Source organism: Maniola hyperantus, chromosome 12 (assembly GCF_902806685.2).
Source record: "Maniola hyperantus chromosome 12, iAphHyp1.2, whole genome shotgun sequence".
In the NCBI taxonomy this organism is placed as follows: Eukaryota; Metazoa; Arthropoda; class Insecta; order Lepidoptera; family Nymphalidae; genus Maniola; species Maniola hyperantus.
This window is the reverse complement of record NC_048547.1, coordinates 3254190-3273520: the sequence shown is the minus strand read 5'-3', so window position 1 is coordinate 3273520 and position 19331 is coordinate 3254190. Positions and strand designations below refer to the sequence as shown.

General features: G+C 37.4%; 1 protein-coding gene across 1 annotated transcript; it reads right to left on the bottom strand.

Moving 5' to 3' along the window:
- Positions 1-1333: 1333 nt before the first annotated feature.
- On the bottom strand, positions 1334-17600 carry CAH3 (Carbonic anhydrase 3). Its single transcript, XM_069502361.1, has 6 exons — positions 17588-17600; positions 12660-12809; positions 8408-8546; positions 6361-6557; positions 5705-5844; positions 1334-1488 (listed from the first exon to the last, which is right to left on the bottom strand). Exons 1-6 carry the CDS (start codon positions 17598-17600, stop codon positions 1363-1365), a joined length of 765 nt encoding a protein of 254 aa, XP_069358462.1. The 3' UTR covers positions 1334-1362.
- Between the last annotated feature and the right edge of the window lie 1731 nt (positions 17601-19331).

Genomic DNA, 19331 nt, shown 5'->3' with positions numbered 1-19331 from the left:
GTGATGGATGGTTTCGCATTTATTACATTAATAATACAACAACAGTAATAATGGCTATAAAAAGTTTAGTAGGTACATGGGTATATCGAAAACTCTTTACAACCTCTCGCACTGCCAAGGGTCACTGGTAGAGATCTCTCATAGAGATAAGTGCTTCCCTGTCAACTTTGTTCTCTTTTCCTCTGTACTGTAGGTACCTAAAAGTTTTAGGTACAAATAAAAACTCTGTCACTGTAATTTTACACGTGGATAAAAGAGATATTTTAATTTAAAAAGTATGCTTTGATATTAGAGACGGTAATAAGGCTTATGAGAAGAAGTTTTGGCTAAGACAAACAGTTTGAGAAAGCTTATTACTTTGAGGATTCTTCATCGAGTTTAAAGTGAAGACCTTGTGAGACAATGTACACAGACGCATAAGTTAAATTGAATGTTAAGTTTACTATACTGAAACATCACTACTGAACTTCCTAATGAAAATTGTTGAGTCAACTTTAAAGTTGTACTTATAAGAACTGGTTCCGTTTGCCGTCGAGCCCCTACGGGCCATGGAAACTTAGTACTGAAAAAAATAACGAGACATTTCACCGCGATTAATTGCCTCATTTGGTGACAGAAGGGCTGGCTCATTATTTGCGCAACGGATCAGCCTGGCTGTCCAGTGCAGAAATGCAGCCAGTACAACCGAATGGATGACCAACTTTGGCATTTAGTTTTCTTCAACCTTTCCCGTCGTCACTCGGTCCCATCCCGTCGGCTCTTTGGGAACGGGTTAACAACATTAATGTGCGATACAATTTATTGGGCAGTGGCGTGCAGGTCATAAAGGCGTAAATGCACTGCTTACCCCAGTTGTAATAGTTCAATGCATATTTTTCATTATGACCTGCCAGTAAAACAGGTTCCTACCTAGCTAATGCATATCCTGCATTCAAACCCTGTGCACGCCACTGTTATTGGGCCATCTGGTATGGATGTCTCATAGTTTTCACGTATACACCGAATGGCTCGAGGGTGTCACTGGGTAGGCCTCATTCCGCTCGATCAAGATCCTGTTAGTGCCTTCCAACTGTCTCAAGAGTCCATGAGTGCCGGTTACCATCACTACAATCTAGATAATAGTCGTTTAGCCTTAGTATTGAAACTGTACTTACCCTTTTTCGAACCACACCTGAAAAGATTTGGGAGCCTACCGATTTTGCATGTAAAGTTCTTCTACAACTTAGACACCCATGAAAAGATCACCTGAGTGAAGTCTAGGCAAGTCACCTAGTTAGGAATACGATAAAGAGTGGAGCCGGGTAGTAAAATAAACAACATAAAAATGCAATACAGTTTATTGGGGCATCTGGTATAACGGTGTCATAGTTTCGCCTTAACTTGTTTCACGTATATCACCGAGTGGCCCGGAGGGTGACGCTGAGTGGGCCTCACGTTCCGCTCGATCGGGATACTGTTAGTGCCTTCCAACTGCCTCAAGAGGCCCAGCTGGGGACCAAATGTCGTTATTAGAAAGGGGTTCTATTTGGTAACATTGAAATATACACGTAGCTTACTAGAAGAGACATCGCAAACATAGCTTTAGGCAGGGATAATTTATACTTGTAATTTACTTATCTATGCTTTAAGTAGTTACTAAGCGTTTCAAATGTAAAGACCATCGGTAAAGTAGGTACTAGGTACTTTAAAACTCTGATAGGTAATTAGATATCTATTAATTAAACTTTTACTACTTACGACAACTTTTTTCACATGCATCGTTTTTATTAATCATTTTATTTACCTATAAGAAAACCTACAAAACACAAACATTTTAAAAAACAATTTTTAATACCGATGGTCTTCACAGTTGAAACGCATAGTAAACATTTATTATTTGGTAACATTTAAATAATATAACATACTAGAATAAACATCGCGAACAAAAGTTCCACGCGATGAACACATTTCATAGTGGAATAAATGCTGCAACGCTTTTGCATATCTATAACTGTTAACTATATGGAGTTAGGTACTCCACAAGACCCTCTATGCATTAGTGAAAGTTTGATTAAAATTCGTTTAGCGCTTTTGAGATTAAATCTCAGTGATACACGGCAAGAATTTTATTACGACTTTTTTGTATTTTTAATGTTAAATAAGCGACTGAGCGCAAGGGATTGACTAAACTATGTAGATAGGTATGCTATCACTGCAAACAAAGGAATCCGTATTTTATATTATAGATAATGCACTTGAAAAGATAGCTTCTTACCTACTTTACTTGGCTATTGCATTATGGTTAGGTTTAAAGACGTTTAATTCTCATAAAGACAAAAAAGGTCACTTACATGAAAACTTAATTCTAAGAATAAAGTTTACAATATTATGGTTCCACATAATTCACACTAGAATTTAATAAATTAAGAAATTATTCTATTTATTGGTAAAAATCGAATGAAAATCGCTACAGTATAATTTTTTAAGGTAAGCGCGCACAGGCAGGCTGGGGTATACTTTGTTTTATAACAAGCTGATGCATGTGACTTCGTCCACATGGATTTAGCTTTTTAAAAATACTGTAAGAACTCCTTGATTTTCCGAAAAGGAAAAGTTGCCCATAATATGTCACTTTCCAGGCCTTTAACTATATCCATGCAAAAAATTACGTCTCTCGATCCGTTGCACCGTTGTGGCGTGATTAATGGACAAACTAACAAATACACTTTCGCATCACTTCATCGCATTTATAGCACTACCCATAGTGTTTGTTGGTTTGTCCCTTCTACGAGTATCACGTCGCAAAGGAGCAACGGATGGATATGATTTTTGCACGGGTTGACATAGGCTACATTTTATCACGGAAATCAAAGAGTTCCCACGGGATTTTTGAAAACATAAATCCACGCGGACGAAGTCGCGGGAATAAGCTAGTAATCATATGGGTAGTGAGGTACTAGAGATGCAGGTAGAGATGAGATACCTAGTCCTAAAACAAGATAACCTGATGCTAGTGGTAGATATTAAAAATCTAGTGAAATATGACGGTCTTATCATTGCATAGCCGTGAGTTTTTAGGGTTCCGTACCTCAAAAGGAAAAACGGAACCCTTATAGGATCACTTTGTTGTCTGTCTGTCTGTCTGTCTGTCTGTCTGTCTGTCAAGAAACCTACAGGGTACTTCCCGTTGACCTAGAATCATGAAATTTGGCAGGTAGGCAGATCTTATAGCTGACATTTGGGGAAAAATCTAAAAACCGTTAATTTAGGGTTAGATCACACAAAAAAAATTAAATTGTGGTCATGAACTAATAATTAGTATTTTCAACTTTCGAAGTGAGGGACTATATCAAGTGGGGTATCATATGAAAGGTCTTCACCTGTACATTCTAAAACAGATTTAATTTATTTTTATGTATCATAGTTTTTGAATTATCGTGCAAAATGCACACGAAAAAATACGACTGTAGTACGGAACCCTCATTGCGCGAGCCTGACTCGCACTTGGTCGGTTTTTTTATATCTTAGACAACCATTTGTTTTTAGGTGGTGAAATATAGTAGATAAGTTAAGAGATATTTTATACAACAACGAAAAACGTGGAGTAGGTAATAAATAAAAGTGAAGACTGTTATTTATCACTTTCTTCTGCGAGGCTATTTTAATTTTGCCAATATTTTTGGCTTATCTGACTAGTACAGGCAATGGGTCTTATTAATTTGGTTCTTTGGTTGAACATTTCTTCATGATCTAAACTAAAACGACAGGAGTATATTTTCACAAAATGATAGGAGATAGGTTTCCTCCCCGGTGTCCTAGTATACAGGCTGTAACCAGAACGCTAGCAAAAACAAACGAAAAATATGATAGACACAAAAATCTCAGTGGGCGCTAACCATTTTGAGACACCAACCAATCACAAACGACAATATGCTTTCTTATTGAATTTCGAATGTATTTGAAAACATTGTTGAATTGAATTTCGAATATTTTTTAAAAACATTTTTGTGATTGGTTGGTGCCTCAAAATGGTTAACGCTCACTGAGATTTTTGCTTCTATCATTTTTATAGGAATACGTAACAGAGAGAGCGCTACACTAATTTCTTTCCGCAGATAGAGTATAGTTGGACTGACAACATGAAACGAGTCGCAGGGTGCCGCTGGATTCAGGCCGTGGCGTGTGAAATTTCCTACAGGAGACAAGTCCAATAGTGGACGTCTATCGGTTGACGATGATAATGATGATTAAATTAAATAATATCTCTTCTAGTACACTACATTCTATGTTTGTTACTAGTCGGAATTGTAGTTAGTATTATGTACTACTAGTGAATAAGGCCTACACAAAATAAATGAGGGTCACATGGGTCAGATACTTAATTCAATTTATTAACGGTGAAGGAAAATATCGTGAGGAAACCTGCATGCCTGAGAGTTTTACATAATGTTCTCAAAGGCGTGTGAAGTCTACCAATCCGCATATAGCCAGCGTGGTAGACTATGGCCAAAACCCTTCTCACTCTGAGAGGAGACCCGTGCTCTGTAGTGAGCCGGCAATGGGTTGATCATGATGATGATGATGAACATCGGAATCCAATTGTCAAAATTGGGGCTTCTTTAGAGGACGTTTCAGACGACATGACGTCTTACACAATTTTAACTTGCATTGCACAAAGGTTGAATATGACACAATATGTGGTGCGAATCGTCCTCTAAAGAAACCCCTATCTCGACTATGAATTCCAGTATTTTAATCAAGTGTCGAAGTCTTCAGGGATCGAGCCAATGTTTGGAGTTCGAGCACGAACGTGTAATATATTTTTTTGACTTCACCTACTTTACCAACAATAATATACAACGTGATTCAGGATCCGAGGAAATGTAAAAAAATATACGTGACCAGAATCTAATCAGTACCCTTATTAAAAATGTGAAAGTTTGTTTGTTTGTTGGTTTGTCCTTCACTCACGTCGCAACGGTGCAACGGATTGACGTGATTTTTGCATGGGTATAGATAAAGACCTGAAGACTGACATAGGCTACTTTTTATCCCGGAAAATCAAGGAGTTCCCACGGGATTTTTGAAAACCTAATTCCACGCGGATGAAATCGCGGGCATCAGCTAGTAAATAATTAAAATAATGCTGAAATGTATAGTATGCGACAGGTCGAGATAGCAATCGGGGTATGAGGCGGGGGGACGCCCCGCACACCCGAACGTCACCCGCGCTCGCCCGCACCGGGTAGTGCGGAGGCTGTTTGCACTCCATTGCCATCTGGACATTTTGGGGATCGTGACGCCCCTTTGATGCGATCTTTGTTACGATGTTCTTTCAATGCTCTCTCGTCTCAACCGCGACGCGGGCGCGAAATGACTCCCTTGAAAAAGGACCCCGGATGGGTTCGAAACTAGTCGGGCTAACGTCGACTAAATACGTAAGTAAAGCTGTTGACAGATATTATATATAATGGAAATCACTCACGATAGTTTAAACGCTAAAGATTACACATGTAGGAGACACCGACCTTACTCACGTATATCGACGCTAGCCCGACTAGTTTCGAACCCATCCAGGGTACTTTTTTTAAAAAGGACTCCGTATGGGTTCGGATGGGGGTTGGGCTAGCGTCGAATAAATACGGGAGTAAAGCCGGTGTCTCCTACATGTATAATGGAAATTACTCACGATAGTTTAAACGCTAAGATAGGGAGATGCCATTACCTGTTCACTACCAATCTGTACGGGTTTCTCGTATATGATCCATGTGACACACTCGGTGTACGGTGGCGTCGTGAGCGAGCCCTTATACGTGACGTAGCTGCCCGTCGTAACGTCTTGTCTGTCCATCCATCCTAAGGATTCTGTGAAAGAATTGATTTATGAAATATTATAAATAATGAACTACATGGTGAAGATCAAAAGCCCGTAGTGCCTTGACGCGTCTCTATCCCGTCTGGCAGTCCAAGCACCTCTCGAAAGATAAAACTTAAAATGGTCAATACCTACCAATGTTAAATCTGTAATAATGTGGCTAATACCGTTGTACACAATCTCTGAACTAAACTAAAATGACTAGTCTAAATCTATTGTTATCCCTTTCATAATGTTACTTGCGGAAAAAGATAGACATTCAAGAAGAAAAAAGAACCAGCAAGAAACTCGGCGGTTGCTATTTTCAAAGATTTGATATACAATATTATGCCATGTATAAGAAAAGTATTTGCAGTCCTGCGCGTTGCTGCAACGAGCTGCAGGTCGAATCCACGCTCGTTTATCATTTAGATAATCTTCAATTGTGTAATAAGTATGCTTTTTTCAGGAGCATACTTTTAATAGATTTTTTAAACCTGTGTAAAGCCAAAGAAATAGGAACGTACCTGATGAGACAACCACACTATTCTCAGGCTTCCTTATCTGCTCCAGTCCTTCAACAAACTTGTCGAAGCTTGGGTTGGGAGCGTCCGTCGCTTCTAGGAGGTACCCAACCACGGCCAAGCCATCTGCATGTGCCACTGCCGTTTCCAACGATTGGTATTTGCTATTATAATGGACGAGGTGGCATTCGGCGGCGTAACTGTTCAAAGAAAGTTATTAAAGTCAGTGATTTTGAAACCTTCCTACGGCCTAATTTTTTTTGGGTTTAGCGAAAATATTGGTTAATGGAAAGCGATGATGAGATTAAGCTGTGATAGCCTAGTGGTTAAAACATCCGCCTCCTAATCGGAGGTCGGGGGTTTGATCCCGGGCCTGTAACTTTTCGGGGTTACGTGCGTTTTTGAGTAATTAAAAATATTTGCTTTAACGATGAAGGAAAACATCTTAAGGAAACGGGGAAACCTGTAGGTCGATTTCGTAAAACCTGCATCAAGCATTATTACAATCTCAATTGTTGTGATTGGCTGAATTTGTGCGATTCTTGTTGCAACAATGCACTGTAGCCAATAGTTAGCGAGCGTCAAAGGTGATTGCGATCGTGACATTGTAGCTCTCAGTCTACCGCATTAGAAAAGCTGCATGCCTGACAGCTCTCCAAAATTTTCTCAAAGGTGTGTACAGTCTGCCAATCCGCACTTGGCCAGCGTGGTAGGGTATGGCCAAAACCCTTGTAATTTTAAGAGGAGACCCGTGCTCTGTAGTGAGCCGGTCATCGGTTAGTCATGATGATGATGATGATGATGATGATGATGATGATGATGACGATGATGATGATGATGATAATGATGATGCGGTTTAGATTGGAGCACGCTCAGCCAAACGATAACTATTCATTCTTGGGTTGAAGGCACACGGACGCCGGAAAGGTTTTCCCACCTTAGCGGTTGGTATCAGAAACTTTGAGCAAAAACATTCTACTTACCTACCACATAAAGATTTCAACGCTGGAACAAGTTTTTTGAAGTTCTAGCCGTTTTTTTTAGATTAAGCATGTTAAAATAACATACAAACTGAGAGAAAACAACTCTAAAATAAGTAATACGAGAAAATTGTTATGTTAAAATTGGCAAGAACGAACTGAGCTAGAATCAACAATTCCGCAGTAACTTTCCGCATACAAAATTAACTAAGTTACAGCAGAGTCTCTTGTGTAACTTTTCAAGTTACACAAACTGATGGTTAGGTTATTACGAGATAATGCAATCTAATGGCCCTAGTGTACCTAACTAACATTTGACAACGTTAACGGTGCCTAAAATTACTATTTAGTATGGAGATGTAACTTAGTAAGAAGAATCTACATGGCAGAGAGTTTCTTCATAATGTTTTCAAAGGTGTGCAAAGTCTGCCAATCTGCACTGGGCCAGCGTGGCAGACTATGACCTATAACTTTCTCAATTTGAGAGGAGACCCGTGCCTTGTATTGGCCGAGCGATATGTTGATTATGATTGAAATGGCTTAGATTTAAAATATAGTGATTTATACACTATATTAGGTACAGGTGACAGGTCGAGATAGCAATCGGGGTACAAGGCGGAGGGACGCCCCGCACTCCCGAACGTCACCCGCGCTATCACGCACCGAGTTAACGCGGAGGCTGTGCGGGTGTATGGGGCGTCCCCACCCCGATTGCCATCTTGACCTAACGCGTACTACATATTATATATCATCTTACGAACTTATTATTATAAATGCAAAAGTGTGTCTGTCTGTCGATTTCGTTAAAGGCTGGCAAGCATGCTAGTCTTTCACGACCCATCCGTTCAACCGATTAAGACGAAATTTGGTACAGCGATAGCTTGCATCCCGATAAAGGAAATTGGCTACTTTTTATCCCTAAAAATCAAAGAGTTTCCACGGGATTTAAAAAAAAATCGCTGGCGTTTCAAGTTCAACAATAATTGACAATCAAAAAGTGTAGGTACAAGAGTATAATACCTATTTTGAATATATATTTTTTGAGTTTGACTTTAAGACGCATCACTTACCCATGGCCGTCCAACACGTGTTCGCAGCCAGTGAAGTCATCGACGGACCAGTGAAAGTGCATCTGCTCGAATATGTACTCGCCTATCAGCGGCCCTCCACTGAGGCGTGGTCTTGATGGTGTATCGAAGGTAAAGTACGCTGAAACAAGGCAAATACGATAGTTGTTAAGTTAGAAATACCTACGTAATCTTGTACGCAACTCATTCTTAACGATAACATTTAAGATCTTAATCCAGTCTTTCCAGCGAGAAAGAATCATAAAATGAAAACATCCCAAAATTTAACACAATATCTGCTGATAAAAAGAAAAACATTCCTATGGAAAATACATTCCATAATCTTCCAGAATCTTAAGGTACTTATACCTTTTTCAAACGCACGTTAAAAAGCGTCGAATGAATCGCACGTATTCAATTCAAAGCCCTAAAAGGCTGTTTCCTACCAAAGCACAACAGCGCTGCATGCCCTTATTATAAATGCGAAAGTGTGTTTGTTTGTTGGTTTGTCCTTCAATGACGTGGCAACGGAGCAACCGATTGACGTGATTTTTTGCATGGGTATAGTTAAAGACCTGAAGACTGACATAGACTACTTTTTATCCCGGAAATTTAAGAGTTCCCACGGGATTTCGCACGGCATCAGCTAGTGCTACAATAATTTAAAATGCAGCAAGAATCATCGGCAGACCTCAAAAGGATAAAAGGAACCCTTAAAGGATCGCTTTTTTGTCTGTCTGTCTGTCCGTCTGTCCGTCGAGTCTATCAAGTTATTAGAAAAAGTTTGTGTAAACGAGGCCTTACTTTCGTAACTTTTATCATTCTCTTTCTCCGGCTGGTAGACATCTGAAGACAATACACATGAATCCAACCTAACTGTGTCAATTACCTTAATTAAGCAACATCTGTACCTTAAAACTCTAGATTTTCAAAGATTATATAAGTAGGCTTAGTTGCCTACCCATGTAAATCTGTTTAATTTAGTCCTTCAAATCTCGTATATTCTATCCTCTCACAAGGTATGTGAATTCGCTACAGTAATTTTTATTAATGAAGCTTTTCCCGCGAATTTGTCAGCATGGATTTTGACCTAGATACCTACGATTGGAATCCCTCAAAATCCTTTCTTGTTGTGGGCTCTACCGTCTACGTTATACAGAGAAAATATTATGTACATGTAAAAACTCAAGTTTTTAGACGCAGCAATTTGCGCTGCACTTTGTTATGTCAGTCAGTTCGTTTCTATTTTTTTTGTATAATTATCTACTAGCCTACCTAGTGGCTCGAGCCAGATTTGGATAGGATACCTTAACGGCGGTTACACACTCATCCGATCCGAGACCGTGTAAATACGTTCCTATTTGTTTTGTATTGTAGCTTATGACATGTCCTAGATATTCTTTATATTCGTATTTTCACAGATTCGGATCGGCCATGGGTCGTCCGTCTGTCCGTCCGTCCGTCCGTCCGTCCGTCCTCGGTTAATCTCAGAGACTATTAGTGCTAGAAATCTGTAATTTGGCATGGGTACTATAAATATTATTCACGCCGACAAAGTGGAGAAATAAAATTGTAATAAATATTTTTTTATTAAGGGTAGCACCCCTACATGTAAAGTGGGGCTGATTTTTTTTTCTCGTCTACCCCACAGTGTGGGGTATCGTTGAATAGGTCATTTAAAAATACTGTGGGTGTAGGAACATCATTTTTCGATTTCTAGATCCGTTTGTAAAATATGAAGTATGATGTGTAAAATATGATGTAGAGTATTATAGGAACGCGAAAAATTCACAGCAGTCGTAATCAATTTTAAAGAAAAACTATCATGGCTAAGTAGGGTTCACAGGTTAAGGAGTTACATCTGTTTTTCGAGGTTAATTGTGACTACGGAACCCTACACTGCGCGTGGCCCGCCACGCACTTGGCCGGTTTTTTTAATGAACCAGTAGACTCAAGAAAACAAGAGATGTATGATAAATTGTGATTTATTTCAATATTATGCCGATTACAAAAATAATCTCTAGAATGTGAACGTAGTTTATTATCTCAATCTGTTAATGTCATAAAAATGTTATATGACTGATGGGTAGATAACGATATTGTATCAGTGGATAATCTGTATATATAAAATTCAAAGTCCTGACTGACTGACTTATATATCAACGCACAGCCTAAACCACTGGTTCTAGAGACGTCAAATTTGAAAAGTATGTTCGTTGTAAAGAGTAGGTATCAACTAAGAAAGGATTTTTCGAAATTCTACCTGTAAGGGGGTCAAATGGGGGTTTGAAATTGATGTAGTCCACGCAGACGAAGTCACAAGCATAAGCAAGTAATAAAATCAACAAGGAAGGAAGGCACTCATGCTCATACTGCTTGTGTTATTTGCGCCTACTTGAAATCTTATCTTTTTTAGGGTTCAGCACCCAAAGGGTAATAAAGGAGCCCTATTAATGTCACTTTGCTGTCTGTCTGATTGTTCGTCTGTCTGTCCACGTGTCACAGGTATGTAGCTCGTTGACGAAATGAGTTACAAACCTGAAAGTTTGGTATAGAAACGTTGACCCAAAACCGAATAGAACCTCCATTCAATTAGAAATTAAATTAAATTATTATTGTTCAGGGCGGTTCCATACATGATAGAGAGGGAAATTTTTGTTTTCTTGACCTAGCATGTGGGGTATCATTTTCCAGAACTCATTTAAATAGAGGAGGAATATATTTTTTAAAATAAAGTAATGGGGACCCGTCAAAGTTGTCAGTAGACCATTTTTGTGACGGGGACTATCTCAAAAACTTAACTAAGTAGGTAGTAAGGAATAATATGTTATTTTAGTATAGATAGCATATTATTTGTATATTTATACAATAAATACTGAAAACAACTAAGTATTCATAAATAAGTTTATAAGGTATGACCATAACAAACGGTCACTTTTTGGGTTTTCTTTTACGGTTTGTTACGTTGCTTAGAAAATAAAATATTTCCTACACTCAAAATAGTTTGTTCATAATTATGTACGGAACCCTAAAAGACTTGCACTTGCCCGGTTTTTTAGGGTTCCGTACCTCAAAAGGAAAAACGGAACCCTTATAGGATCACTTTGTTGTCTGTCTGTCTGTCTGTCTGTCTGACTGTCTGTCTGTCTGTCCGTCTGTCTGTCAAGAAACCTACAGGGTACTTCCCGTTGACCTAGAATCATGAAATTTGGCAGGAAGGTGGGTCTTATAGCTGACATTTGGGCAAAAATCTGTAAACCGTGAATTTAGGGTTAGATCACACACAAAAAATTAAATTGTGGTCATGAACTAATAATTAGTATTTTCAACTTTCGAAGTGAGTGACTATATCAAGTGGAGTATCATATGAAAGGTAGGAACAGATTTTTATTTATTTTTATGCATCATAGTTTTTGAATTATCGTGCAAAATGTCGAAAAAATACGACTGTCTTACCGAACCCTCATTGCGCGAGCCTGACTCGCACTTGGCCGGTTTTTTTATTCAATAACAGTATAGCCCTTGATTGTATATCACCTGGTGGGAATACACGTGAGGACCGTGATTATGTCACTTATGTATCTACTTAAAATAAAATAAAAGTAAAATTAGGAAGACTTTTGGCAAAACAGGATGTGACGAGAGAAATTATCATTATTACATAGACTTATGATACTAGGTATATAGACCTGCATTATTACCATACTTCGCACATTACGTCAATAAGCCATTCGGAACACGTTCACACCCATGTGGTACTTGAATAAACAATATCATACCGCATTATCATAAATTATTACATAAGTAATAGGTATTGCTTGCTTCTTCCTCGTTTGTTCCCGCCGCCATATTTTTTGTTTTCAAATATTTTTGTTTTTCTATGTTCGTGGCAATAATCCATCCCAATATTAGTACCTATATTTATACTTTTATACTAATATTATAAATGCGAAAGTGTGTCTGTCTGTCTGTCTGCTAGCCTTTCACGGTCCAACCGTTCAACCGATTTTGACGAATCTTATCTTATTATTGACGAATATAAAATTTTTATCAAAGAAAATCAAAGAGTTCCCACTGGATTTTTAAAAACCTAAATCCACGCAAACGTTTGCCGTTAAAGCGAGTGATATTTAATTTCTTAAATTTGAAAAGGTAGAGGTCCGTATGATCGAACCAAACCGACCGCCCGAATAGGAGGCGGACGTCCTAACCTATCCTATCTCGGCTATTTATCAGTAGTGTATAATAAGCTTACCAGTTTGGCCCGTATTGAGAAGGATTCCATTGGACTCGTTGTCCCAGTACTGCTTGAAGCGTAGAGGCTCGAGAGAGGACCAGCTCGGGCAGCGGTGTACCGAGATTGCTATTGGTGACTGCGATGCGCGGAGCTTGGATATTTGTTCCGCTATAAACAAAAAAGACCTTTCATATGATACCCCACTTGATATAGTTATCTTACTTCGAAAATTGAAAATACTAATTGTTAGTTCATGACCACAATTTAATTTTTTTGTGTGATGTAAGCACAAATTCACGGTTTTCAGATTTTTCCCCGAATGTCAGCTATAAGACCTACCTACCTGCCAAATTTCATGATTCTAGGTCAACGGGAAGTACCTACCCTGTAGGTTTCTTGACAGACCGACAGACAGACAACAAAGTGATCCTATAAGGGTTCCGTTTTTCCTTTTGAGGTACGGAACCCTAAAAACAGTGCACTGCTTAGTAAAAGTACCCAGTGTACATATTGTAACGTTGAAACACTTCAGTGTTAAAATAAAATGGACTTTAAAGCCTTTTATAAATAATTACACAAACAAAGGTTATTTTTGTGTAATTATTTGAAAGTAAAAATCAATTCTTTTCATTTTTTTTTTAATTTTTTTCATTAACAATGAATTCTAGCCCCATAAACTACCGCTGTACAAAATATCACTTCATTTAATTACTACAGTGCAAGACTCTATTGGCTGTTTACTAATACAAAATATGTATTGGTCGGATAATAATAACCGGTCTTACTAATATAATAAGAAAACTAGAAAAGGGCTGATAATCTTTAAACGAAAGAACCTATTTTTAAAATTATAGCTAAGAACACTCTCGATTAAGTCACCTCTCAATCAAAAAACCTAATTCAAAATCGGTTCATTCGTTTAGGAGCCACGATGCTACATACAGATACACAGACACACAGATATACACGTCATACTTATAACTTATAGCTCTTTTTGGGTCAGGGCCTTAAAAGAATCCACTCAACATAATATTAAGGGTACTGGACTGATCGGTACATTATGTCGCATTCTGACATAAGGACGTTGGGCTTATTTCCTTTTACTTTGGCACGTGACGTGACGTAGCTTGTACGTGATAATAAAATAACCTTTTAGGTGCACTGTGCTTAGGCGACTTACGTTGGACATATTTTATATTATGGTACTCATTATATGTGACAGGGTTTTTTACTCTACTTCGAGTTAGACCTTGATGCGATGTCAAGCCCTGATAGTTGAGTTTCTATACAATCTAAGACAGAAGTGCGGTGTTTCTTGAACAAGATATTTCCTTTGGGAGGATTAGCCATTAGGATCCAAGGAATGATTTGAGAAATGGAGCTATTAAGGCTGAGATCTATAGAGCGCACTTTGATTTTGCTCAGACTTAACATTGAGTTAATACGAGACAAATTTATGTAAGCGATATACTTCTGTGTCGTTTTAAAAGTCAGAGTGCGTTCTATAGATCTCACCCTGAGGCTGAAATCTATAGAGCGCACTTTGACTTTGCTCAGACTTAAGGTTGAGTTAAAACGAGACAGACTTATGTGAGAGATAGAACTGGTAACCTAAGACTTTAATGGTAAAGGTGGAGAGCCCTCAGTCTGATCTTGATCTTTATCAGTTAAACAGTATTAGGTTTGGTAAGTTTGGTATCATCTTCGAATCAAATATTAACCGTTAACACTACTCTCCCCTCTCTCCCTCCCCCTCTATCAATAATCTTGATGGCTCCACTTCTTGAATCTATCCATGGGTCCTTGGGTGTAAATGAAAAAGATCAATTTAAGAAGTGTACCTACTCTGTATATACTTACTTTGAATAAAATATTTGATTTTGATTTTGTATCTAGTTTTGGTTAGTCAGTCAGTCAATCTTTCTCCAGCCTTTTCCAAGTTAACAAAACCTAAAATAAAAAATTATGAAACTTCACTTACCATCGGACGCCGCTGTCTTCGAAGAACAGACATTTAATGACAATAAATTAGATCGCATTATAAATTTTTTGATACCACAATAAATTATTATGTATTGACTGTAAAGTCTAAACTAGCATAATATAGTAGAACTATATCTTAGGTAAGCGTATTACAGGGCTTTGAATCGTCGGATTCCGAGTCGAATAACTGTTAGATTAGATAATAAATAAACGTATAACGTATTATCTATTTTTTGACGATTGGTCGACCGTGAAATTTGATATAAATTCAAAATGAAAACAAATTTTATATTCTTAGTCGACTTTGCGTATCCATCTATACAGCTTGTAGGTATGTAGCATGTACCTACCTACCTACCTACCTACTGTATACCTACTGTACTGATTACTTTTTTTATAAAACACTGCGTGCTACTCTTTGTTGACCCCTAATAAAAAAATCATTTAGAGCATTCTATGAGGAAGATTTTTAGTAACATTCACATTTAAAAAAAAAAAATTAAAAGGGAAATCAACAGGTTACAAATAACAAAGAAATACATATTTATACTTTTTTGTAGATCCACTTAGTGATTGCCACAGCTTGCGATGAGAAACTAGATAGAAGAAAAAACGAGGGAAATTAAGGAAATGAGGACAAGAGAAGAGGTGGTAAAATTAGATCTAGCAAACTGAAGCAATCAATTAACTGGATCCAGTGCCACGAACAAAAACATATATACTTAAAGCAAAATTAACAATAAAAGCAAAAACATTAAATTAAGTATAAAAATAAAACATGAAAGGGCAGAAAGACATGTAAGAAAACGAGCAACAGCTATCTGATGACTACCACCTAAGGAAGAGAAAAAAAAACTAATATATAGTAGGATAGGTTTTAATATAGGATAGGTAGATAAAGCCACCCGGGCACCAGTGTGAATCTGAGGCAAGCTAGGTACTACCTATACCCTATCCGCGGAAATAAGTTAGTATAGCGCTCTATCTGTTACGTAATCCCATACAAATGATAGAGGCAAAAATCATAGTCAGCGTTAACCATTTTGAGGCACCAACCAATCATAAACAAAACTATGTTTCTAATTGAATTTCGAATGTTTTTTTGAGAACATTTTTGAACTGAATTTCGAAAGTTTTAGCAAACATATTAATTGTGATTGGTTGGTGACTCAAAATGGTTAACGCCCACTGAAATTTTTGCCTCTATCATTTGTATGGGATTACGTAACAGAGAAAGCGCTATATTAACTTCTTTCCGCAGATAGAGTATAGTACCTAATATTACATTGTCATGGGAACGACATTAAAGTGAGAAGTTTAATGAGAGTCCATTCAGTAAAAGTAATTGGGAAAATTCCTCGCTAGAATTACGAACTTGAAGCTAAATAAAACTGTAACACAAATTGGAGTATTAAAATTTTGAATAAAGGAAACGTACATTAATTGCCATGATCGCCAAAACTTTTTACCAGGGTTTGGCTTTTCCCGACCTTTTTCCAATTTTTTAACTTCTTGGGAAATCCCGGGAATTGGAAAATTTCGAAAAGTTTTTGTCATTTTACCTACCAAAAATCAATTAAAACACAATATTTAATTTAATTCGCCATTTATTTATTTCAGAAGTGCTTATTTAAAAACTCGTTAGTCACGTGGTTTGTTTTCGGTGAAATGTATCATCGTAAGAATAGGTACTAAAACAACGCGACTTAAGTCTAAAAGAAAGAAATGGCGCACAAACGAGCAGGCGGGTCACCTGATGTTAAGTGATTACCGCCCCCCATTAACATTTGCAGTACCAGAGGAACCACCAATGCCTTGCCGGCCTTATATAGGCAGCTATATAGGTAAATCTTAACCAAATCAATTATTTAAACACCTATCATTATAAAAAAACCGGCCAAGTGCGAGTCAGGCTCGCGCAATGAGGGTTCCGTACTACAGTCGTATATTTTCGACATTTTGCACGATAATTCAAAAACTATGATGCATAAAAATAAATAAAAATCTGTTTTAGAATGTACAGGTGAAGACCTTTCATGTGATACCCCACTTGATATAGTCACTCACTTCGAAAGTTGAAAATACTAATTATTAGTTCATGACCACAATTTAATTTTTTTTGTGTGATCTAACCCTAAATTCACGGTTTTTAGATTTTTCCCCAAATGTCAGCTATAAGATCTACCGACCTGCCAAATTTCATGATTCTAGGTCAACGGGAAGTATCCTGTAGGTTTCTTGACAGACAGACGGACAGAATTGAGTACAGAGATCGTTAATTTTGATCAAGATTTAATCGCAAATTTAAAGTTCCCGGGAACTCCCGCGATTTCGAAAATGACGTATTTCCCGGGGATTCCCAATTTCTGGGTCGCGGGAACGAAACCCTACTTAAATACTTTGCGAGCCTTGGAAAATTTATTGCTCGTAAAGAAATAGGAAGTTTGTTAACTCTCAGGAAGCAGAAATTAATCAAATTAACCTAATAGCCTAACAATCCAAAGCAATTTTTATTTGCTAATAAAAATAAAATAAAATAAAAATAAAAAAGCCTTTTATTCGTTACATTTTACAATAGTTGATAAATTATCTATGTTTTGTTATTTGGTTAGTTGAACTTATAATTTAGTTGTTAGTATTGTTAGGTAATTATTATTATTATTTATGTAAGAACCCCAGGTTGGGTAAAGGCCTCCTCCAAAGATGTCCATTTATCTCGGTCCTGTGGTCCTGTGCTATACGATCCCATTTCGGGTCAGCTGTTCTTAAGATCTCATCCTCCCAACTTGCCAATATTTTGCGGAATTTTTAGAACAGTTTTCTATAACTCTTTTTATGCTTTACATTTTTTTATTTTCGATGATAAACAAGGATTTCATTGACTGTGATCTCGCACGGTGTTATTTGTGATAGATGGATGATGCAGCCTAAGATGGAAGCAAAGCTATCTTGGACGGGGTTACCGGGCCAGAACATTTTTACCGGTATGCTAACTAAAGATAGGGTGATTTAAAGCAAAATCAAAGTTTCCGGGAACTCCCGCGATTTTGAAAACCACGTATTCCCGGAGATTCCCAATTTCTGTCCCAACTTCTGATTAAGGTTTTTAAAAATCTCGTGGGAACTCTTTAATATTCCGGGATAAAAAATAGTCTATGTCTTTCCCCGGATTGTAAGCTAATTCTGTACAAAATTTCATCAAAATCGGTTGAACTATTGGGCCGTGAAAAGCTAGCAGACAGACAGACTTTCGCATTTATCATATTAGTATGGATTCAGGCTTGTGGGATATCGTTGAAAATAACTTTTCAAACAAACTATTATTTAACTTTTATGTATATTGAAAAATGACGTGCCAGATGGATATTTTATTTTAGTTACAGTATTATTCATATTATTCTGTATTCAAACAATAGATCTACTTCTACTGACATAAGTAAATTAGAGCAAAGCAATATTGCTTTACAAATCAAACAATTTCAAACTTAGCTTGTAATTCAAATAATAAATAGACATTTAGGTAGGTATTCTACTTTAAACGCTGCTTTGAAAATATCAATCAACTCTGTTTGAATCAAGTTATTTGGGTCATCCTAATACAGTACCAAAGCACAGAACATAATATAATACGTAGTACTAACAACCAAAGTAAATATCTGTTATTGTAGACTACAAAGTAAAGTCAGTTAGTCGATTTTTAGAATACCTAATAGTAGGTATGCAAAAAACCCTATCGAATCAAATTTTATAGAAATGACTAGCTTATGCTCGCGACTTCGTCCGCGTGGCCTACACAAATTTCAAACCCCTATTTCACCCCCTTAGGGGTTGAATTTTCAAAATCCTTTCTTAGCAAATGCCTACGTCATAATAGCTTTCTGCATGCCAAATTTCAGCCCAATCCGTCCAGTAGTTTGAGCTGTGCGTTGACAGATCAGTCAGTCAGTCAGTCAGTCACCTTTTCCTATTATATATTTAGAGATACCTATAACATTTTTGTGTACCTACTGGGTGTGATGAAAAGCACAAGTGCATAAACTGTGAGCTCCTTTTAAACTAAACACTAATGGCATTAGAGCAATAGACTTATTTTATTAGGGTTCCGTACCTCAAAAGAAAAAAGCAACCATTATTGGATCACTTTGTTGTCTATCTCTCCGTCTGTCCGTCTGTATGTCGTGTCTGTCAAGAAAACCTATAGGGTGTTTCCTGTTGACCTAGAATCATGAAATTTGGCAGGTAGGGAGGTCTTATAGCACAAGTAAATGAATAAATCCGAAAACCATGGATTTGTGGTTGCAACACACCAAAAAATTAAAATGTGTTAATGAACAAATAATTAGTAGGTATTATTGTATCGGGGAACACAAGTGACACACATGGTAGCTTTAGTCACACTGCTTTAATGAAATAAGAGACCTACTTGCGATGAGGCACCATCGCACATATGTACCTAATACACACATTATACAAGTATTCTCAATATTTCTCCGTCGGGTGTGAATGAAGGATAAACAACAAACAAACATCTTTTCGTATTTATACTTTATATTATTAGTAGGATATCAGTTACCTATCTAATCTTGGATTTTGAATTTGAGGTGTAATCCTATCTGTTATAGCGAAAAATGTTCGATTATTATCGATATTTTTCGACTCAGCTTTCAATGGTATCTGATAACGGATGATAGATTGATGTAATAAGGT